Below are 23,937 nucleotides of genomic sequence, written 5' to 3'. Positions count from 1 at the left end.
ATTCATATCTTTGATCCTCTGTAGATGGTGAATTTTTGACATCCAGTTGGTACAATACATGTAAGATTCCCTTGTTGATCACTTTTTGCTAGCTGCTGATAGCGCCGAGATAAATCCCAGTTTGTCGACTCAGACTCTAAATCTACTTAGTTACAAGCTAGTTACATCATTTTTTGTGAATTGCACGCTTACTTCTTCATCCTGAACGTGTGTGCTTAGTCATATTAATCTCAGCTCAACTTCTAATATGCCGAGAGGTAACCAATTCTTACCCTTGTAGTACTTGTATAACCTCATCTTCCATTCCATTGAACTCCTCCAATTTTAGCTGTCACCCATTTTTCTACGTAGAATTCTGAGGACCCTTTGTTTTAAACGAGCTTCTTATGTCTGTCAGTAAATTTAAATCAGTTGCTTAAAGCAGTTCTTATCAGCTCAAAAATGTGAGATGTCTCTGTCTATTCGAGCTGGTTATGCCTATCTTGCTCCTATTACCAGCAGCCTGATAGTTGAAATTTTGTGTTCGTCCCCTTGACAAGTCAAAACTTTGACCAAGAATGGAGTTATATGAGTAATTTGCTCTATCAGTCGTTCCTTTTGTCAAGTTTCATGGAACAGAAGCTTAAGTCACCTCTCGCAGCGCCGAAACTGTGTCGTCAAATCCCGCCAGCATAGGCACAACAAAGAGGATGACTGCCTAAGTCGACCAATCTGGTGACTCCAATTTTCCCGAGTCTCATCTGCTGGCCAGTTATTGTAACATTGAAAGAGCATGATAAGATATCTAAATCTGATATACTGCGTGGTTAAGTTAGGGCTGTGTCTTTTCCTGTTGACTTATCGCTAAGACTAATCGTTTTGATACTGATCAGTCGAACTGTAGTTTCCCTCATCAGTATCTTGCTCATTATGTCTTCTTTATCTTTTATCTCAAATGGCGAAGTGCTTCTGTGCATCAAATCAAGTTTTGACTCCAGTACACATCTGAGATTTCCTGTATGTCTGGAACCCTCCCATCATTTAGGTACATTAGTAAGGAATTTATCTTGGTAATCTTTGCATTCACTGTGTGCTTTCTTTTCTGCTTTACAGCTGGTAAAAGGATCTTGCACAAAGGGCGCAATAGGCGATTCACCAATCCGGAAGAATTAGAAGAAGAAAGAAAGCGAGAGGAGAAGAAAAGACAGTGGAGGGTAATTTAAATAATCACTTTATTTAATTTTCATACTTAACATTTTTGCATCCTCATGTGGAAAGTTACATGAATCTTTCCTAGGCTTACTCCAAGGTTACTTAGAAAGTAAGTTTCTCCATTTTTCTTCTCAGTAGTTGTTGAAGCCAGAAAAATTGTATAGGTCAACCCATTTTTCTAGACCCTGGTTACAGGAGAGCACCCTACTATCTCCAAAAAGAATTTTTATAGTCCAGACTGGTTTCAGTGAAGGGCAATGCCCCAAAATTGACTCTAACGGAATAGAAACGGCAAAGTCAACTCCTGAAATTTTTTAAGTAGAAAGCCTATAAACCATTTGCAGGGCCCTTTAATTCACTCAAAAACATCAATGACATTTGTTTTAAAGAAATTGCTCTTTATGATACTTAAATTGCTTGTAAGAAAATCTATGAAGAGACTGAACCAATCAATAAGTAAAGGAAGGCACGGGGATCCTCATCACCGTAACTTTTTATGTAGAATTCTCGCATCTCTTGATTGATATTTTTTAATTTTTCTTAATTTTATGCCCTGAAGAAGGAGCTTTTATTACAACACTGACCTCCGTCATTGTTGAAAAAGATGACATCCCAACACAGTGCTACCAAACAACCCTAAAACTGTGTATCTTGCTATCAACAATTAGTGATTTTAGATTTAGAGTTTTTGACGGTTCTTTTCTTATTGCTGCATTTTTTTTTCTTCTTCAAGGCAACACATGGTGGAGAGTCCACAGACGAAGAGGAAGAAGCTGCCGGCGGTGATGACAAGTCAGAAGAATCAGGATCTGAATCAGAGTCGGAAACTGATAGTGATGAAGAAGTTCAAGTAAGTAGTTCTATACAATTAGTTGCTACTCCACAGCACGAGCCAGGCTCAGGGTGGAGATAGAAATTTTTTTGTGATTATCCATGTTTTTTTTCCTGAGTAAATAATCTTGAAAAGAAAATCTTGATAAAGAGTGAAACTAGTCCAAATTCGAGAGTCAAATGAGTTTCAATCAGATGGAGGTGATGTCTATTGATGACAGCATTTCAGGATTTCCATGCACCTAAAGCTGGGGGAGGAAGAGAATGGACAAATGCCGCATTGAAAAATAGCACCATTCAACATAAAGAACCTTGCACCATCCTTATGGGAAATCCCCCCCCCCCCCAGTAAAACCTGATGAAACTTTGATATATTGCTCAGCTAGTCATTCTGATCAAAAGCTCCCACAGGCCCAAAGAGATCCAATGTGTGGTTTTCGAAATATTCGCCGTTTTATATGCGTGAACGGAGGTCCCGCCGGCTGGAACATTATGCAGCACTACTCGTATCCTTCCCTTCCAGTCCACTCCGCTTCTCCGCCACCCATACCCGAGGCTCGGACTCCGACGCCCACGAGGCTTTGCTCATTGGCACCAGCCTGGGTGGTCTTATAAAGACCACCTGGGCCGGTAATTTTCAACAAGAATTCCCGCGCTTTTTATTAGCATTTCATAACTATCACAGACTGTCCATTTGCTTTTTTTCACTCCAGGTCACCATTCTCTGCTTTTTCCCACTTTTGCTCCTTATCAAATATTATCTGCTCTTTGGGTTTATCTACAAGGACTTGGTCTGCCTTAGCAGCTAATAGTTATCAAGATACATTTTTTTTTCTTTGTTCTTTTTATTTTTTACTTTAATGCCCATACTCTTGATTTCAATGATCTGTAGTGACAAATTTGTAAAAACTGAGTATCCCCCTGCTGATTTTTTGTCTATTTTTTAATCTAAAGAGACTTTTCTGTACCTTTATTTTCAGTCCAAAGCTAAAGGAGTTGAAAATCTAATAGAAATAGAAAATCCAAATAGGGTTCAGAAGAAAACTAAGAAGTTATCCAAATTGAATGAATCTTTGGCTGATAGTTCCTCATCAAAACCGGAGCTGTCCAGAAGGGAAAGGTAAGAGTTTGCTTTGAGGCAAATCATGTTTCCAATCCTTTCCATGGAGGTATGCAGCAAAAAAGTCAGGAGTGCAGAAAATGCCTGATCATGCACCTGTACATGTATGTGTAAAAGAGGTGCAAAGGCCCTGAAAATGTGGGAGGAGAAATTTTTGAGGGTCACAAGTTGGAATTCTAAGGAAATAAACAAGAAAAAAGTCATCATATTCTATATTAGCGGGACATTTTGTGCAAAGTAGATGGAAAAATATGGAAAGCTGGAGGATGGGAGTGTGTAAATGTGGAAGCTTGAAAGACTCTGCTTCCCAAAAATACGCAGGTACAGACACAGACAGCGTACACAAATACAAGGAGGTTACACAGGCTTATTCCCTTTAACGCACATACACTTAATGATTTTGAAAGGAAGAAGAAGGGTTACATTTTTCTGTTTTCAAATAATACCTCGCCATTGCTCACTGCAAAGCAAGCCTAAAATTCCGAGAGCAAACTTCGAAAAATGGGATATATTGATGGTAATCATTGCAAAGCGAATCTTGGTAAGAAGTGATGTATGACTTAGTCAAATTTAACTTTTGCTTTCAGGTTTGTTATCCCTCTTCTTCACATTTGAGCACCGTCAACCTCAATAGAGTCCTCGCCAAATAATTTACGCACTTACAGATTACGACAGAAGATCCACCATCTTGATTCTTGTATTTACTTTCGAAGCTTAACTGACGTCAGGATCTTCTATCACAGTCTAAAAGTGTGTAAACTTACATGGCGTGGACTCAAACTTTGTCAAACCTCATTACATGAAAAGTCTCAATATTATGGGAAACATAATCTTTTCTCTGCCGAGAGCCTGCGACCCTAGTAACTCAAAGATTTGTATCTCTTATCTGGAATTTTCACCTCAGTTAATCCATATTACCAGTACTGTGCCTTTTTAAGGCTTTTTACTTTCTTGCTCCCCTAGGGTAGAGAGGAAGTATTGTCATCCTCCAAGAAAAAAAAGTTGAAGTTTCATCATTTCTGGACGTTTTAAGGTCCCAGGAGTCAAAATAACCATACTTGAAAAAATGTGTGTCCATCCGTCTGTCCAATGTCCCCCAAATCTGTGTACAGCGATATCTCAGAGTCTATCTGTTCGATTTCATTCAAAATTGGCACAGAACACCATATCTATGGTCTCCTTATGCACGTCAAACGATTTTGGGGTACGCTAAAATTTTTTTTATCTCACAAACACAAAGCATCTGGCAAATCACTTCTTTAACTTAAGGAAGTAACTGCTTGCTGAGTAAGTGGGGTAACAATACATATTTGATTTTCAACTGTACCAAATGGTTTAAAAATAATTTGTATTGCCTTTCTCTATCACTCACAGGAAAATTTTCACAATTTGTCATTGTTTTGAACATTATACGTATGTTTCATGTTAAACAAATTTAAAAATTTGTGATTTATTTTTACCTTTTTTTTTCCTAGGGAAGAGTTGGAAAAGCAAAGAGCTGCTGCCCACTATCAGCGACTACATGCTGAAGGCAAAACAGAAGAGGCTCGTCAAGATCTTGCTCGTTTAGCTATCATCAAGCAACAGCGTGAAGAAGCGGCACGAAAACGGGAGGAGGAAAAAAAGCGTATGTCAATTTTCTTTCTCCACATTATTAAAATTTTTGGGTTTTCAATTGTCCTTCTCAAAAAGTGATTGAAATAAGGAACAGTTGAGCACTCCTTCATGATGGTGTAGCAAGCATGATACCATTAGGATCTATTATTTTGAAGAATGATCATGATACTGCCATAATGATACCTCTGATTATTCAAAATTTTTCACAATGATTGCATTGTAAAGACGTTACGTTTTTGTAGTATTTATAATTGCTCTGATGATGGCCAAAAGACTAAAAAGCTTCAGAATTCAGAAAGTTTTGATCAGTTTTCCGTACAACGCTTTGGTTTTTCCTCATTTAGCTGTCACATGTGTCGTTGTCAACTTTTAATCTTTGAACTTGAAATTTGTGTTTTTCTGTAGGACAATACCAGACTAAAGTGAAGTGGAGCGCTGAAATGTGTCTTTTTTCTTATTGAAGATTCAATAGTGAATCTCAAGACAGTCGAATTATCACCTCACTCCATTTAGAGTCCGTCTAATAGAGTCTGCCAGTCGGCCACTTCCACTAGAATCAGCACTGCCCGCTGTTTTTACAGAATTGAAAAAAAATTTAAAAAAAAAATTGAATTAACAAGCTCTTGACTGTTTTCAAGAAAATGTCTCATCCTCTATTGCTTCCCCACAAAAGTGCAAGATTGTGATCACATGATCCAACATTTCCTGAACCCCCATCACAAATGATTTTAAAGGGCGGTCAGCATGACTTCAGTTTTTAGACCCCACCCTACACTTCCCCTATCTATGCAGGTTAGGAATGAGGGATTAAAACTAACATTATTTAATATTTTCCTCCAGCTGTTTAATGTAGCCTTTATCAAAGCCTTAACCTTCTCTAAATTTTTTTTGCAAATCGTACCCTTTTTTATAGATTCATTGTGGTTTGTGAAATTACATGCTGACCCTGAACCATGAACTCATTAACCTTTTTGATTGATTTGTTTCAGTGAAAGAAGCAGCAAAACAGGCTAAAACTGCAGCAGTAAACAAAGCTATTGGGAAAAGAGCTTGATAAAACCCTCATGATGACCTATGCATTTTAATTAGTTAAGTCTCTTTTCATCTGATTCAAAAATTGAGGAAGAAGGAAAAAATCTCACATTTTTTCGATGTATCTGCCATGTCAACCACCAGATTTCTAGTTCATTTACCTACCTATAACTCATTACACCGATGTCTCTGCATGATTATTAAATCCCACGTGTACATTAATTAGCAGGACAGTATTCAACTCTAGCTTTTGTCAGAAGTTTTATATTCTTTTTATTAGTTTTTGTACATTTATTATCTTGTTTTCATGTATGAATACATTATTACTTGGGAGGTTCCTCTTATTTTTGAACTTCTCTTATAAGATTTTTTATTTTTGTCTGAATTTTGGTGAAAAGAGCGATCCTATATTACACACAGAAATCAATGTGTACTGCTCATGTAAGATGAGTATCATGAGTTGCTGAAATGATTTTCTTCTTCTTTTTTTCACTGAAATAAAATAATCCCAACAATCGTTCAGTTTGAAATGAATCATGAGTCAATCATCAGGAAAAAAATGAGTCATGAGAAATGAATCATTCCTCAAATCATCTTTTTATAGGACACTTAAGACCAAAATCTGATGCAGCTTCCTTAATTCCCCCTTTATTAGGCTTCAATGAGTTTTTCAGAGCACTGCTTTTATTTAGCCACAAGTTAGAAAGTTGCGCCACTACCGTCCATAATTGGGTGTTCTTGTTAGATAATACTGACCTAGAGTGTCTACAGACCAATTTAATATTGTTTCATTGAAACCTTGATTTTTTAAAGTTCTGACATGTGCATTTCTTTTCTTCGACCTCAGCAAGTCCAAAGTATATTCAACTTTTATCCAAGTGTAACTATTGTGATCACTTGCACTAATTTTAAAAACAAGGAAAATTTCTACTCTAGTCAGTACTTCACACAAGTTCTGAATATTGTAATTATAATTCAGCGCAAACTATACAATTTCTTATTGAAGTATTGCAATCCTGCATGAATGCTAAAGAACTTGGAATTTTGGCATGGCATTTTTTTCATCTCACCTAGTTTCTGTAATGTTCTCAAAGTAAAATTTGAATCTTTTTGAAAGGGGACAAAAGTCTTCAATTGTCAGTAAATTATTCTAATCCCTGTATATGTCATCAGCATAACAAAAGGAAAGATGTTCTTCTTATAGGAGCTTGTAAAATCCTGATGAAACTAGCTTTTTATTAGCTTTGATTATCTTGAAACCCTAAATTTTTCTATTTCCAATATAGAATAATTTGTTATGTAATCTAATCCTCTGTTCGGTTTTTTTCCTCTTTTTCCTGTAATGAGTTCTGCTATGGCTCACTTTCGTATGAGTGAAATTGATTGTTTGTTTCTTTATTAAATTTTTCTATCAATGAGAATCTTTTTTAATTTTCTTCTTGATCCTGTATTGATTCACATATGCAAGAACTGTTCTAAGTATTTTTTGTGTAGATCCTTGTCAGACGTTTTGCTAAAATCTCTCCCTAACTATTTAGGGTTGATTGTTATTGGGGGTCTTATCATTAAACTAAGTCGCAAAGGAATGCAATGACCCAAGTTCCTTTTTTATCCCAGTTCATTGCTGCAGTCCATGTGTCCCAGTGTAATTCTTAAGTTGCCATTCCAAGGTGGTTGTGGAGCAACACAAGCAATTCTGACCTTAAAGTTGAACCGCAGATAAACGGATCCATTGAGGTCCATGCGTCGTTCTATGGGTAATAATTAAGCCCCTCAGACTCAGAGTGTACAATAGTCTGTACTTGTAGTAGGCAAATAGTTCAATCAGGCATTTTATTTTATCAAATGCTTAGGCAGCTAGCCAAATTCGGAAAGATTACGAAATTTTATATCTTTTCACAAAGAGTTCTCAAATTTTCGATACATTGAAAGTAAGAAATCATCAAAATACGAACTATCATTGTATTGCCCTTCTCAATAAATGCTCTCATATACTTTTAACTGTCAGAATTGTAGAAACTGTGTATTTTAAAAATGCTACATCTTTTAAAATTAATGATCATTTCTGGGATAGGAATCATTACAGCAACCATACAACAATGCAAATTTCTCAAAATAATTTCCATCCATGAAGAAAAATAATTATTAAGTCCAAAATTATGCGAAGAGTCAGAATTTAAATCCAAAAAAGTGTTTGACAATTTGCCCAGGCATTAAACAAAAATGCCTGGTTTGATTATTTGTCTGCGACATGTCTACTTATATGAGGAAATTCTGTAACCAGCAGATTGCCTTTCGCCATGATGGCATAGAATGAGTCTTGTCCTCAGTCTCAATGAAAACCGAATTCTGCCCAACTCGACTAGTTCATCCAGACTCTGGCTACTTAGTTTAAATTTTTTTCAGACGAAAGTTCCTTGATGATCAGAATAAATTCTAATTTGTAGAAATTTCTAAGAACTGCAAAGTATTATTTCCGCAAGGACCTGCTACCATAGGACAAGGCACTTCTCAGCATTGCTCTTATTGTGCCTACTTTGTCTGCTCCGGAAAAAAATTGCCATCCAATTTTTTAACCCTTGTAAAATCTTCCATTATTTTAACAAATTTGGATTCAGCTTGCGATCGAAATTAACAATATGTAAAATTATAAATAACCATAACGGTAAATTATTACACTAGGAAACTTGTTAATTTCTTAAATGCTTTCTAAGTGTTGCTTTGGTTGTACATCATTTAAAATTTTCTGTCGGAGTAAAACACGCATGTACCAAAAATTCATTGATTTATTCACATCTTAAAATCAACTTTGCTTTTAACAATATGCACAGGAGGTATAACAAACTTTTTACACGGGCATTTGAGACCAGTTATGAAGTCGAAGGAACCCACATTGGAAGAACATCTTTGACATTTCAATTTTCCTTTCATCCAACCAGTCTGCAACAAATAATATTATTACCACTGTTAAAAAAGGGAATAACTCGGTTAATACAAATGAACAATTACTAACAAAACTTTTTCTTCCCTGAAACAATAAAAATTTGAAATAAAGGAAGAAATAGGAACTAAAGGCCTGGTATCAAAGTAACATTAAAGGACACTGTACACAATACCATGGAGAGTACCACGGAGATACCATTTCCTGAGAGTGAATAGGTAGAGTAATTTTTAGTTTGGTCGTCTTTCGGATACAAGAGACAGCGCCTTTTGTTAGTCTAGTTGAGAGAGAAATCAAACACGCAATTTGGTCTGAAGCGGCGTGGCGCAGAGCGCAATGATGACGAGGACTTAAGATGAAAAGGAGGAGCTTTAAAAAAAAATATGCCCAACACAAGTAAACGTGCCTTATGCACCCCCCCCCCCCCCCGCCCTTCGACACGTCCATTTGATGGTTTTTTGGGGGTGGCAAAATACAGGCGGCAAGTAGGTAAATCCAGCCTTGATGCTCCTCGTGCTCAGGAAGTCATAAAGATCATCTTATAAAAAAGTATCAGAATTTAGCTTGCGCTGAATTTCTTGGTATTGTGTATGGTGTCTTTTGTGGATCATGGAAAAGAGTGATTCGTTCACATCTTTTTCTTCAAATTAACTTCTTTTCTGCACTTAAGATTCAAAATAGCAATATGTTTAAAGTAGGTATTGAAGGAAAGTAGTGTTCGTTTTTGTATGGTTAAAGGCCATCTGCAATGGATTGAGTTTTTTCAGACGGATGCTGGCTTGATAATAATAATTCTAGCCCATTACACCCTTTAACATCAAGACCGCTCTCCATTGGAAGAAGTTAGTTTGGGGGCTGGCTTAATATTGATGGTACTAACTTTTAAGGAGTGTTGGTGAAAGGCACTAGCTCTCTGGGAATTTTCTTGTGTTGCAAATGTCTGTAGAGATTAATCGGTGAATGCTGCCTAGCAATGCTTGCACTAATATTTTGTTATATATTACAAATTTTCACCATCAATAAAGAGCCAGAGGTGTAGCCAGCTAAGTTGGCAATTGTTTACTTTCCGTTTGCGAGCTACCGTGAAAAAATCATCTGGTAGCGACCAGGGATTGATGGTGAGCAATCAATCCTTGCGATTACCGTGTCATGGACCAAGAGACCAAATTATTCTATTGGTCCATGACCGTGTGCAGTGTCATAAATTAGTCTAATACCCATAACAGTCAAAGGTAAACAACTGCGGACTTAGCTGATATCTCTATCATCTCTACAGTAATAGTGCTCTGAGGTATCTTCCTTGGAACTAGAATTATATCGTAACTATTCTCTATGTAATGCAGGCTAGTTGAGCCTATATTGGTGCACTGAAATGGGGAGAGAACACTCATACATGATCTTATCATCAAAATTCCTCTGGTTGATGGAATCACCATAGGTCTATTTCCGCTTTCAAATGAATAAAATTGAACTTACCGCATCAACGGTTTCAATCATCCATTCTGGTAAGTCTGTATCAGCTAAATGCCAGATGTCATCAATTGTATTGTCACATTTCGTTTGAGAATGATAGTGGTGTAGAGCGTCCCCGACTGGTTCATTATGGACAGTTTTCAAGGAATCTGCTGAGTTCTCGAAGATAACATGCCTACATTGTTTGCACTGTAACTTCACATTCATTTGAAAATAACAAAGAAGGAACAAATTTTAAATAATAATGCACATAGAAAATAATAAATAATATCACAAAAATCTAGTTAAATGAAAGATTGTGAAACAACAAACCCCATGTCAAAAACACATGTGTCAAACTCTAACCTACAAACTCAGTTTGTTTTTTTTATAGCGATTTGTTGATATGTTCAGTCATAGAGTGCGTTACTAATAAGTTTGAAACGCCTTCAAAATAGAAAGTATGTAGCATAACTTATGTGAAATGACAATTGTTGCATAGTATATTGAAGGCGAATTGGAAGCACAGGAAACACATTTGAAATACTGTATTATTTAAATTTTGAGTTCTCCGTAACGTCAAGAAAATTTCGTTTCATCAATGGTTTATTCTCTATCTGTGCTGCCCTTTGAGCTGTCTAATTATCATTTCAGTTGTGAAAGTCTAGTAAGCAGCAAATATTCATTTTAAATCGTTTAAATGTGACATCCTTGCAATGTTTATTTTTTGCAATGAGATAACCTACAAATAAGGGGTCTCTGTCTCTCTTCTTGTCTGTCTTGGTAGTCAATAGTCAATTAGTAGTTAGTTCTCAGCAAATCATTATTTATGTTATTTAATTTAGTGTGACATTTTTTGATGGATGTCAGTGTTTTTGAGTACCTTTACGGAAAGGATATTTCACACGATGGTATCAGTAGTTTTGACGGGTACTCCTGGAAACACTCCCTTTGGACTTTGTATAACAGCTTCTTCAGTTACCTAGAGGAAAGATTAGTTATTCTCATATCTGGTGTACTAAGTTATTTTGTAACAAGCTTCTTAGCATACTACTTAATTGTATTCTTCTTAAAATCAAATCGTGGATTCATTCATCACATTCGAAGCTGTCGTAGAGTTTTACTTATCACTGCTCACCCTGATGACGAATGTATGTTTTTTGGACCTGTCATTCTCCAGCTAATCAAGGAATCGTGCAATGTTTACCTGTTGTGTCTATCTCAAGGTGAGACAGCCATGTATCCATCAAATTTAAGTTGAATTGGTTTGAAAGGCTAATGTTTAGACTGAGGAAACGGCCATGGATGTTACGTTTAATTTCAGTCAGAAAATTCGTCAGAAATTTAGGGCTTTTTTTATCCATGAAACATGATAAATCCAGATTACCTCGGTTGTGTGTGTGTTCTAAGCTATTTTTGCTAAAGGCTAGGATGGCACCCAACCCACCTTTAAACAGCGATTTAAGCGTTCCACTGGGATGAATGAAACAGGCTGGACTGGGATATAGAGGCAATGCGCTTCATCGTGATCTTCTGCGTTTTGGATGAAAAAAGAGCCCTCTTGCTTGACCTCCACCTTGCGAGAGTGGATGCGTAACTATGCATCCGCGACGCCTGAAGCTTGAAGAATCACAGCGCATTGCCATCCACTGAAATCTTGGTCCAATTAAATTAGCCTACTTGATGTAAATTTACTTACAATTCCAGTAACAATGTCTTTTTTTATGATGAAGCAAACATGTAAATTTTTATGCCCTATGTCAGGTGTTTGAAATGCGAACAGAAAGATGATCAGATCAGTGATATCTAGTCCAAGATATTTCTGTAAGCAACATTTGGCCGTCATTATTTCTCCAGAATTTTCATTTGATTAGACTCGTCAGTGTCCTCTCAAGATCATTTTAAGATTAGTCTTCATGGTGGTACATCACAGGTTCCAGTTTTGGTTGAACTGTTGGATGACTTGTAACATCACTGGGGTTAGAAATCTCAGCAAATGTTTACCTCTAAGCCAAATAGAGTGACAATAGTCGCTTAAAAGCTTAAAGAGTCATTTGCACTGAAAGAAATCGAAAAAAAAATTTGGCCATAGCTGCAGTTGCAATCAGATGGCGCCAATGCTGTTGGTAGTGAACAACTGTCAACTTTTCAGATGAGAGCTTTATGAATAATTTTTATGACACCAAAGAATTTATGGATTGCTTTTAAAAATGAGACATGCAAGCTAACTCAGTTTTTCAGACACTGGAGCAAAGTGGAAATACTGTATGTAGTTCACTTATTAGAGGATTAAAATTATTTTAAAATATCTATCTTAAGCTGACTTTTAGTTTAATTTAATTTAAACTACTAAGTACTTAACTGTAATGTTTCAGGCAATTATGATGGCAAAGGTGCACTGCGGAAAGATGAGCTGTGGAAAAGTTGTAACATCCTTGGTATTCCAGAAAGTAATATCTTCCTTTGCAGGTATGATGACACTTCTGAACTAAACTATTTTTCATAACTGGCCAGAGGCCAATGGAAAAAGATTTCACCATTGCATCCTTGGAACGCCGTCAATGGATTCAGTTCCCAGTCTTTTTTCTGAATTTCTTGTTTCATGGCATCCCTGAGAAAATATATTCTAACAATAAAATTTGGAATAATGACATGGTTTTTTCCATGGATTAAGATATTGATATTGCCACTTCAAACAAAGCATTTTGGTTGGCAATGTACCAGATTTATGGTCACATATTGCCGTTTTGAAGAGTGACTACTCATGATAATTACACGAAGTTGGGGATGACTTTCCTTCATAGAGAAAATACAGAAGGTGGAGTTGAGCAGAGACACATATTTACATCTCATTGCAAGCGATTGTAAATCTGATGAAGATAGTTGCAAAGTCATGTTGTGTACCGAAGGCTTTGGCGCTGGCTCAAAATCTGTCATTGTCTGATTTGATGCTCTTTACAATCTCCTGGGCAATGAATGTTGAATGTGTTGTTGAAGTTTGAAAACACTTTTACCTAAAAAATAAGTTTGAATCACCCATGACTAGCATGTTCACGTAGGAATGCCCAAAATTTTTATCCAATGCTCAGGGATTTGCAGTAATGGTCGAGACCATCTAGTCACCTTTAATAAATGGGAGAACTAAATTGTAGATATGAGGTAGGTTTACTTTGACAGAGCATCCATTCAGGAAGCCTCTGTAGAAGACTGGCGCATTCGTCTTTAAGCCTAAGTGATTAAATGTCTTTCTTATTTCAGGAACTCACAGTTATCTGATGATCCTAAGATGAGGTGGAAGAAGTCAGTCCTGTCTCCGATTATATTATCTCATATTGAGATTTTCCAATGTGATACTGTAAGCATTTAAATGTCTGTTTATTTCTCTTACCGTTGGACTTTCTCAGAGCCGTGATACATTTTTTGGGTTTCTTTTCTCTCTTTAACGGCTAAATTTAAGAGCTTACCGTCAATTGAGTGCGCCATTATCATCAAAGTTTCTGTCATCTGTAACAGTGATCACTGGAATCTGTGATGTTCGTCGGGCAAATACCCGAAAATTTAACAGGTGACCCCATCATCAGGTTTTTTACCTGACTGAAAATTCATAAAATCAGGTATTTACCAGAATACTCGTCGGGAACTTTCACAGTGCACTTAAAGTGACTACTTAGATGTTATAATGTAAATTATCCAAATTATACTAGTTCTAAAACTGCACATCTATGATAATGAAAGAGAGGAGTTATACCCTGGAAATTCACACGTAAGAGATGTTCTCGAACATAACAATATTTCAACTGCATCCAAATTTTGCCTTTGCAACATCTTACGTATCATCTTTCCATTTGCACTGGAGTTAAAGCACTTGGGCAAGTACATCAGATGTGGGTAGAGCCTCAGCTCGTAACCACGAACCATGATCCTATAGGTCTAAACGGGAAATCCTGGGGACAGGGAATTTTCCAGGAACTATTGAATAAAGTTTACTAACCCTGGAAACTTTGATAACTCTAACTAACTTTAATACTGCACAAAATTTCGATTCAATAGACTTTACGAGGAACTTATGGACTTAGGAATTTATGTGGAAAGAGAAAATCATCTAAGTTTCTTAAAAGTAACGCTTATTAAATCTCCATCTAAAAAGTTCAGCAGAGTATTACAGGATATTTGCACTACTGCAATTTCTGTGTATGTGTTCAATTTTGAGTTTACAAAGTTTGTCATGTACAAAGTTCAGTGGTTGCACCATCATCTATGTAAAAGAAATTAGTGGTTAGTGCAGAGCACTCTCTCAATTACTGTTTGCATAATCGTGGGCAATCTCAATTCTCTGGGTACTTTGCAAGTAAGATGGCGTCAATTTTTTATCACATAGTTTATTAATCTAAAAACATTACAGGCTGTAAATCTCTTGGTAGGGATAACTTTAAAAAAATGATGCCGACAGACCTTTCAAAGAAAACTCTCTAAACTCGGAAGAAAGGAAGACTCGACACGCACTTAACTCTTTTTCCCTTGCAGGAAAGGTAATCAGAACTCCAAATGTATTAAAGTTGTTCTGCAGAATTTGGAAACGATTTCACTTCTAAAAGGAACGATACTTGCAATTTCCAGGAACAGAAAAGTAAAAAAGGAAAAATTCAAAATTCTAAAATTTCAAGCTTTCTGATGAAGGAGCTGTTCCAGCCAAAAGCAAAATTGCACAGCATTTTCACTGTCTCTGTAAACATTAAGATGAAAATTATGTTATTTTTCTCATTTCTAGGTTGTTACGTTCGACCAATCTGGTGTAAGTGGGCACATAAACCATCGAGCCATATTTTTCTCCATGTGTGATATCATTGACTCCAATAAACTTCCATCATGTAAGTTCATTTTCATTAAAAGTATGTATTGTCACCATTCATGGAGAAGGTGACCTTACATTCTGGAAGAAATTTTTTTGCAAGAGTGATTTGTTTCCCATTTGATAAAAACATTTTCTTTGTCTAGCCAGCAATAGCACATTCCTATGTTGTTTTAGTCCTTTTTCTATCATAACTTTTTATTTTCTGATGGTGGCTGCATGATTCACAGAAAATGCCCGTAATTTGAAACAAAACGACAGCTGTGATGATTAGCTGGAAAAGAAAACCGTATGAGCTTTTCTGAAAACGGAAAAGTTTATGAAGCCGAAAATTTTCGGTGGGGCTTACCCTTTTGACCCTAAATCAATACCTACAAAGTCATGAAATGGATGTTAAATCCTCTGTATGAATTTTGGATGGTTATCATTGGAAGATTTTCAAAACCTTTTTTCGGAATGCATTACAGTTAGCAAGATAGTACCTGGAATCAAATAAAACTAGAGAATGCTTTTTAACATAGTTTTAAAAAACTGTCTGAAAGGAAAATGTTTTTCGGATTTCCCTCTCATTAATATTGATCTAAATGCAGAAAGTAAGACTAATCTTTTTAATGCACAAAATTCTCTCCTTAGGCTTTGTTCTATCACCTCTTATTATGAATTTATTTTCTGATTAAAATTTGACAAGCATTCAGACTACCAGTCAAATTTGACCAGAAGTTGAGACTCTTAGTTCCAAAATATTCCCCCAGAGGTAAAAATGTCATCCGGACTCAGGCCCGCCACATCCCACCTGGGGCCCTGGTACCAGTTTTCTGGCCCGGGCCCCTAGCACAGAGGGGGGTCCGGGGGGCCTCCCCTGGGAAATTTTTGAAATTTTAAATCTATTTAGACGCATTTTGAAGCTCTTATGATGGAGATTTTCCATCAATTTCTGCAGAAAATTACGCCTTTTTTTTACTTTCAGCACCAAATACTTTCGAATTGTTACATTCAAAACATCTTTAAATTTTTTTTTGAGGGGGGCAGATGATACTTTTCAATTCCAGGAGGAGCCGGGCCCCCCTGGACTCCCCTTTCGTACGTCTATGGCAAGGGAGTTGAGCCATTGAAGTCGAGGATGCCCAGACAGGAGGCTCTTAGCATCCGACAACGGAAGAAAATGAAACGCAGTTACTAAAAATATCATTCTAAATATACTAAAAATCTTAAAAATAGATAGAAATCTCTAAAAAAGTAAGAAAAATTTAATAGTGCCCTAGCGTGTTTTTGAAACTTTATTCACCTTTTGCGGAATTTTTAGGGTAATTTTTTCACTTTTCCTTACAAGACGAGGGTTACACATGAATTCGTAGTGGTTTGTCACCTGCATCACGGGCCCCTCCAGGGCCGGGGCCCCGGTACCAAGGACCCAGTATCCCCCCCCTTGTGGCGGGCCTGTCCGGACTATAATTTGTATCATACAAGCCCTTAAATTCCCCGAAGTACATATCCTTAAAAGCTTTGCTTTGACAAGAAGTTAAATGTAATCAGAGGCGGTGGAACGGGCCTTGGGCCATTTTAATCCATGTAGTATCTCTTAGGTGACCCTGGAATCTCACTGTATCAAGCCTGTTGTATTTTGTTGCAGATTGTAAAGTTTACTTTTTAGAAACTGTGAATCTATTACGAAAGTATTCATCATTTGCAGATACTTTGCTTAGTTTTATTCTGTCCTCCTGTTGGTACTCTGTCAATTTTCAAGAATCTCAACGGTTAAAGGTAATCACTACTTGTGTATTTATTACATGATTACATGATAGGAATATCAGTTCTGATCCCCATATGAGGACTTATATGTAACAATACCGGATGTCGAGTTTTTTCACATTGTGAGAAAATCGAGTTTGAAGTTTTTGAAGCTTTGCACTTTGCCGCTGGTAGAACTGAGAGGATTCTTATAAAGATTTTCATGAAGAGCAACTCTTTCAAGAAAAAACACTCATTTTACGAAGTAAAAAATCGAAGGAGTAACAGCAATTTGAAAAAAATGTGACATCTGCTATTTTTACTGAGAACGTTCTTTTATGCATGAAACAAAGTCCTCAGGAAGGGTAAGGCTGGTGAAACGATGGAAATGAACCAAAAGTAGGTTAGTGATGAGTCATTTGATAAAATTGAACAAAAAATTAAACCGTTTATTACTTCTACCACAAAAATAAGGAACAAATTATCTAACTAGAAAAAAATCAACAATTCTGGCGAGCCGGTCCCGATACATATAATTTTAGCGTCAGCTACAGCTCATGCCGGGTGTGCGGGCAGTTATCGCAAGTGCGTTCGAATCTCCATGGTGTCCTGCCGCGCCGGCCGAGGAGAACAGTGGACTCTCATATCTGCTGTTTTTACAAGTAACATGGTTTTCAGTTCATATCTCGCCGAAAAATTGCGCTGGAAGTCTGAAACTTTGCACAGGCATTCTTGACGGCTCTAGAATTCCGAAAAAGCGTTTTCCCTAAAAATAGCGGATGTCAGCGACAGCTATTGTTACATTTAAGTCCTCATATGGCCTTAAACCAACCTTGAAGAGAAGAACCATCAAAGGAAATTTTTAAAAGAAAATGGCATTTGTGATGAGCATGCATATTAAATCTCAAATGTAAGCACCTTTTCTTCCCAATCGCATTTTGACCAAGAACATCACAATTTGTCCAACTTTGGGCAGTGACTACAACATTATGCCATTAAAGTTAAAAGCAAAGTGAAGTGAACTTATTGAGGTCATGGCAAGGTTAATTGTGAATAGCAATGGTGAAAGTGAGCGAATTTTTCCTGGAAAAGTTTCACACTTTTTGGTATCTTTCTTTCAAGTTTCAAATCCTTTCATTTTCAATTCTCTTTCTTAATGTCTTGTTTTTTGCTGTTCTAGGAAGCAATGAAAGCTCATAAATCACAGTTTGTCTGGTTTAGGAAGCTGTACCTTCTATTTTCTAGGTATGTTTTTATTAACACTCTTCGCGCATCGGACAGTCTTGACTTATGTTTTGATTTTGAAGATTGATCTGAAGTCTGATGTTTGACAATGATGGATTTGAATACCTTGAGATTGATTTATAGTTACCTAATGATAAAGAAATCTGAAAAGAACATTTTCGCATTTGACTCTGCACTAGCATGTGATTCAAACCTTGTGCTAAGGCTTTTTTTTGAAGGGTCATGGTAGAGCGTCTGATGAGCTGTGTAAGCTCAATTGAGAATTAGCTTTTAAGCTAACGGGTCCTCAACTTATCTGTTGTGTTCTTCTTTAATTACCTTAATGTGCAATGAGCTTCATTTATATTCAACTTAAACTCTAAATTCATGAGACTGCCTCTTGATCAAGTTGTTCACTTACTTTAGACTTATATCTTTCTGTGGTTGTTTTTTTTCTCCTTTTTTTTCTTTCTCTCTTTTTTTCACAAGCCATGTAAGAATTAGTTAACATTAGCATTTCAAAATATGATTCTCATCTCAAAATAAGAATTTATGCCGATGGAAATTGGGTTTGAAGTTAAACCCCTCCATGCTCTTGAAGCTACAGTCCCCTTAAAAGTTTTCATTTTTTTTTTTCATCTGGGAAAATATTTGAATCGTATGTATACTACTTACATAACTTTACTCCCAGAATTCCAGTCCATTCATGCAAAGCATAGAATCGAGATATTACCTTTCATGTTGCATGAAAGTGACAAGAGAGATTATGGAATCTAGTCAGCAAAGTGCATATATGTGATAAAGTCGGCCAGAACAAAAATAGATTTTGATTGTTTCAGTGCCTCAGAATTGGCATTCTCCACTCTTGCTTTGCACGATTGATAACTAAAGTTAGTGCTCTAACAATTCTCCAACAATTTCTCAGGCATAGATGTTTACCGACTTTAACTCTTCAGATCAGTATCACTTTGTAACTAACCAATTGAAGACATGAATGCAGCACTTTTGAATAATTCATTCAATAACAGCTATACAAGTAGACCCATCCTTGTAAGACACTATTCAATATTTCTCAGAAGCATCCACATCATATCTATGAGTAATGTCTCATTACTTTTAGAATATTTCCTGTGTCACACTTCAAACCTGAAAGAGATGATTTCTGAAATATGTTTCTCCTCATCATTCTGTAGTCTAATTACCTGGCAATTTTTGTTGTATGCCCAAGATAAAAGAATGAAGGATAAACAATTTGTCTGGTTTTTAGAGATATTTGTTCAACTTCTCTCTTAAATTTTTGATGGAATACCTAATCTGATGAAGATCCCTTAATTTTCTTTTTGGCTTCAGATACCAAAGCTATACAATACTTTTTATTCCATGCTTTTACTATCTGCAGTTGCAAAATTTGATAACCTTATTATTCTAAAATCTCGTATCACTTATTAGATTTAATGAAATGAAGCTTCTTCATATTAAAGAGACACTATTTTTTCCATCAACATTAACATTCATAAACTATGCTATTGTTTTACGTAATTTAAGCACTCAACATATATCCAATACATATTCTACTCGTGAACTACATACTATTTTAATTACTTACAACTTAAAACTGTCTTGTTATATTTATCTCTCTCTTGGAAAATCAATTCAATTTTTTAACTCGATGATCTTCCTCTCTGGGAGGAATCATCCATAAGCACTAATCATAAGTCATTTGTCGCAACAATTTTTTTTATTTGGAGGAAAAATTTTATTTTTGTGAGAGTCATGATTTTAATTGATCTGTCAGGGGTATTTTGGGCAAGGCTCCCATTGAAATTAAAACTCAGCTCTCAGTAACGTGAATCCTGGCAATTGTGACTTCAAGTTGATATGAGAGTGACCATTTGAAAATTGCAAATTTTTTTCTGTCTTTACTCAGTAAGCAGCCGTGAAATGATACTTGTTGATCATCATATCTTTTTTCCTAATTTGACCAGCCACCTCTTTTTTTCGCTTTTTCGACCATTTTATGATGCAAAACTAAACATTCACGAACTCTTTGAGGCTGATTTTGCTCTTTGTTTGTAGTTATTAGGTCCAATTTTTATAAACCAGTAAGATGTTTTTATCATCAAGTTCTTTACCTGTCTGATATTTGTTTGAAGTTTAACTGACAACTAAAACTCAATTTGAGTCTCAATCCTACATTTCAAGATTGAATGTAATAGAACAATTTTTAGTTTTATCAAAACTAGCAGAAAGAAACGGTAACAAATTCGAAATTATAATTTATCCCAGTAAAAAGACAGAACTTTTTCTTCTTCTCTCTTTTTTTAGTGTGCTTATAGGTTATTTTAATTCAATAGTATGCCAAAACTAGCCTTTTGTTTTCTTAATAAGTTGCACAACCCCTTTACCATATAGAGTTAATATATTTGATGTGTTTTCCTCTTTTATTTTTTAGTCTAAAACCTTAAAATAAAAGGCAACCTAAAATTTAGGTTGAGAGTATGTTAGAAGGATTTTAATGTGTGTTACTTATAAGTTTTCATTTTTAGTCAAGGATTAGATTCTCGTTTCCTTTCCCTTCATTCACTCGATTTTCCTCTCTATGTTTGTCTTAATACCCTTTCATTGAAACGCAGACATACAGACCTCGGCATGTGTTTTGTGTTCTGTCAAAAGGTGTCCCATTTTTTCTAATAGATCCATACAGTAATAAGTAAATTTTCATTTTGAGAGTAATCTCTCATACTTTCGTCATTGTTAATTTCTAAAAATGCTCTGACCCTAGTAATGGTGGATACCACATAGAATAGAAAGAGAAGTTTGAAAAACTCATGAATTAAGTGATCATGTCAGAGAATTGATAGAGATGAAGAAGTCATGTTCTCCTCAAGAGAGATATTCTGATAGAAGTCTTTGAGTGAAATTTTAATTTACCAGTTACCAACTAGATTTGACATGATTCTGAAACCTATTATTGCACTGAATGTTTTAAGCAAAATATTGATAGTATAAAATGGTAAAAATCAAAATCAAATTAAAAATGCACTTAATTTATTGAAGATCTTATGAAAATTATGCTAAGCAATCTGTTCCTAGAGCTGGTGAGGTCTTTAATTCTGTAAGATATTTCGTGTCTATGCTGCCAGTAACTGGTGTTTGACTGATGAACAAATATTGCCCCTAAAAGAAGCATAGTTCTTGAATTTCTGTTTATTAATAAAAAAAAAAAAAACGTACTTTTTTAAAAACAAATTCACAGCTGAATGATAAATTTCTTAAAATACTTGAAAGTCACCCCAAGTTTTTAGAGATGACGTTATTCTGGGTTTAAGAAAGAGGAAATTTGCAATTGAGGTACTTGCTTCCAGGCTTTCTACATTTGAAAAATGGAACTGTTATATTTCTCTGCAACAGTATCTTAGGATTTTTACAATGGACCACTAGACAAGGTACGAATTTCAGCATTCTGATACATGTTTCTAAACCAAATTTTTACGTAAAACACGATTCTTACAACGAAAATTACCGAAATCAATACCTTACGAAGATATTTAATGATTCTTAATGCATGAATTCAAACCACCCGCTCATGAAAACTCAATGCTCTACGTGATTCACATTGACCGCTAAACGTTATCATGACAGTCTCTGCGATATAAAAATCTGGCAACCTCGATCAATCTTGACCTTTTGGCTCAGCTATAGCAAATTGCTTATAGTCTGAACAACACATGGTGGGAAATGAACATTGCTCGATTGAGAAGATCGCTGAAACCGTTGTAGTGTGCGATTTGACTCACGTAGAGCTTTGAGTTTCTTGGGAGCGGGCAGTTCAAATTCCTCGTAACCAATGTGTAATAAAAACGTTCATATCTTCATTAAAAGTTGGTTTCAGTAATTTTCGTTGTAAGAATCGTGTTTTACGTGAAATTCTGGTTAAGAAACATGTATCAGATTGCTTAAATTCGTACCTTGTCTAGTGGTCCATTGTAGTTTTCTCTCATCTTTTTCTTTCTTTTTCTATGTCTTTTCAATTTTTATCAGAGAAGGAAATGGCCTAAGATGTCAAAGCGCCTCTTAAAAATAAATACTCTATCACTACTACTTTATATCTTTCTTGAGAGAATTGCTGTATTATACTCTTCCAAATCTTTGTTGAAGATTCAATGAAATTATGAGGAATATTCATGTAAGTTCCTCCCTGCCATTTAGCATTTGTTTCCCTGGGAAGGAATAAACTTTTATTCTGAAACATAATTGAAAGTGGAGAAAAGTATCATTTCTACATTTCGACCTTCTATCATTACTAGGGTAGCGCACTAAAATTTTTCAAGACTTCTCTTTTCATATTCCCCAATTGTTTATCGACAATACATGTTTTTAATCCTTTTCAACAGCTGAAATTTTCAATGTACATAACAATTATGAACTTAAGATGAAGTATCCTGAGAAAGCTTAACTCTATTTTTATACTCTCAAAAATTTACTTTTTGATTCTCTTTATGACACCCAACACTTTCTTGCTCTATTTATGTCTGTTAATTGTTCAGAGACTTTAATGACCGAACTGATGTACCTACAATAAATGTTTTTTGTTCCTCAACTAACACTGTCCTTTCGTTTGTTTCGAAGTGGTTGCAAGTACCTGCTTACACTTTGTTAAAAATAAGTATACCGGCCACTATACTTGATCACTAGAATAACATGTTTTAAGACAGAAAAATGAAGAAAAAATGAAGTTAAAACTTCTGTCATGAATTTAAAAAATTCGTAGTTCACTCAAGAATTTAGTTCCGGATTACAATTTCTCTAGTTTGTGTAAAAAAAGATTAAATTTAGAATTGAATTTCATAGGGGACATAATGATGGTGTAAGTCCGCAATCACGTATCTCCTATGCGGTGTCTGAAATCTCCGCTTCTCTGTTATTTTTTTAAAGGAGAACAAATTGACATCATTCCATGAAGTTTTTGCAGAATTTTCTTCGCACAGAGAAGAAAAATCACGGCAGTTTTAAAGAATCGCCGTTGAGTAGTTTTCCGTTTAAAAAATAAGGTATGACAGGAAGTCTGCAACGTCGCAAACTGAGATATGTGCTAGCGAACTTCCACCGTCGATGTGATTTTCGAGGAGATAACTATTTTTGTTGTTTGTTGCCTATGCAGCGAAATTGAAGGCGAACTTCAAAGTCGAATTTGGTCCCATCAAATAAGATAATGGCGCGAGATAATAATCTGGTTTCTCGAAGTGATACAAAACGACGGTGAAACTACCAGACCACGTATCTTGGTTTGCAACGTCGTAGACCTCCTGTCTAGTTTATAATTGCTTTCATTTTCTTTTTATTGAAAAATTTGAATAAGATTTTATGGCCCTTCTCAAAACTTCTTCATATAATATCAACCGATAAAATCGAGAGTTTGGCTCTCAGAACGATAATCGTCCTTACGGAAGCTCAGCGCCTCCTGTGTTCGATGTTCGAATCGAATGTACTTTCGCATGTAAAACGCCTTCAAAATCAGATTAGGCCACCACACGCACAACACACCTGTAGCAATAATTGTCTCACAAAATATTGAAGGCGTGTTGGAAACAATGCCTCAGTATGAAAATTGAAAATAAAAGTTCTGTGTTTCACTCTTTCTTTTTACCAGAATCGTTTTCAGGGGTGGTTTTCTCATTACTTGGCTTGGCACATGCAATTGAAAAACAATTAGTCTAGGAAAATTATTCGGGAAGCGCTGAGATTTTCAAGACACGGATGAAAAAAAAAACGAGCTATTTGGCGGTGGCGGTGGGAGGGGGGGGGCGAATAACAGGAAGTAGCGAAGAATCTTATCGTGACAGCAGCAGAGGGAAACTGCATATAAGCTAGAATTTCTTTCATTATTACTTCCTTTCCTCCACTACTCCTAAATAAGCTCAACAGTACTGAAATCAATTTTTCCCGAGGATT

At 35.9% G+C, this 23,937-nt stretch overlaps 3 protein-coding genes across 3 annotated transcripts; 2 read left to right on the top strand and 1 right to left on the bottom strand.

Moving 5' to 3' along the window:
* The first annotated feature begins 55 nt into the window (after positions 1 to 55).
* LOC109043835 (uncharacterized) lies at positions 56 to 7,212 on the top strand. Its single transcript, XM_019061193.2, has 6 exons — positions 56 to 257; positions 1,093 to 1,193; positions 1,925 to 2,041; positions 3,003 to 3,142; positions 4,618 to 4,769; positions 5,749 to 7,212. Exons 1-6 carry the CDS (start codon positions 248 to 250, stop codon positions 5,811 to 5,813), a joined length of 585 nt encoding a protein of 194 aa, XP_018916738.1. The 5' UTR covers positions 56 to 247; the 3' UTR covers positions 5,814 to 7,212.
* Positions 7,213 to 8,559: 1,347 nt separating this feature from the next.
* Positions 8,560 to 10,554, bottom strand: LOC109043914 (uncharacterized). The gene is made up of 2 exons (XM_019061316.2): positions 10,209 to 10,554; positions 8,560 to 8,731 (listed from the first exon to the last, which is right to left on the bottom strand). The coding sequence occupies exons 1-2, from the start codon at positions 10,410 to 10,412 to the stop codon at positions 8,582 to 8,584; spliced, it is 354 nt and encodes a 117-aa protein (XP_018916861.1). The 5' UTR covers positions 10,413 to 10,554; the 3' UTR covers positions 8,560 to 8,581.
* A 132-nt stretch (positions 10,555 to 10,686) lies between these two features.
* On the top strand, positions 10,687 to 22,589 carry PIG-L (phosphatidylinositol glycan anchor biosynthesis class L). The gene is made up of 6 exons (XM_019062064.2): positions 10,687 to 11,410; positions 12,560 to 12,653; positions 13,443 to 13,539; positions 14,953 to 15,052; positions 16,664 to 16,794; positions 17,942 to 22,589. The coding sequence occupies exons 1-6, from the start codon at positions 11,044 to 11,046 to the stop codon at positions 18,071 to 18,073; spliced, it is 921 nt and encodes a 306-aa protein (XP_018917609.1). The 5' UTR covers positions 10,687 to 11,043; the 3' UTR covers positions 18,074 to 22,589.
* The last annotated feature ends 1,348 nt before the right edge of the window (positions 22,590 to 23,937 follow it).

Source organism: Bemisia tabaci, chromosome 6 (assembly GCF_918797505.1).
Source record: "Bemisia tabaci chromosome 6, PGI_BMITA_v3".
NCBI lineage: Eukaryota > Metazoa > Arthropoda > Insecta > Hemiptera > Aleyrodidae > Bemisia > Bemisia tabaci.
This window is presented reverse-complemented; position numbering and strand designations above follow the sequence as displayed.

Bases quoted from the DNA above. Each gene is read 5' to 3' on its own strand.
- LOC109043835 (XM_019061193.2), top strand. The intron at 1,194-1,924 runs GTAATTTAAATA...TTCTTCTTCAAG, and splicing joins AGAAGAAAAGACAGTGGAGG to GCAACACATGGTGGAGAGTC. The intron at 3,143-4,617 runs GTAAGAGTTTGC...TTTTTTTCCTAG, and splicing joins GAGCTGTCCAGAAGGGAAAG to GGAAGAGTTGGAAAAGCAAA.
- LOC109043914 (XM_019061316.2), bottom strand. From the start codon at position 10,412: ATGAATGTGAAGTTACAGTGCAAACAATGTAGGCATGTTATCTTCGAG. The intron at 8,732-10,208 runs GTAAGTTCAATT...TATTTGTTGCAG, and splicing joins TGATTGAAACCGTTGATGCG to ACTGGTTGGATGAAAGGAAA.
- PIG-L (XM_019062064.2), top strand. From the start codon at position 11,044: ATGGATGTCAGTGTTTTTGAGTACCTTTACGGAAAGGATATTTCACAC. The intron at 11,411-12,559 runs GTGAGACAGCCA...GTAATGTTTCAG, and splicing joins CCTGTTGTGTCTATCTCAAG to GCAATTATGATGGCAAAGGT. The intron at 13,540-14,952 runs GTAAGCATTTAA...TCTCATTTCTAG, and splicing joins AGATTTTCCAATGTGATACT to GTTGTTACGTTCGACCAATC.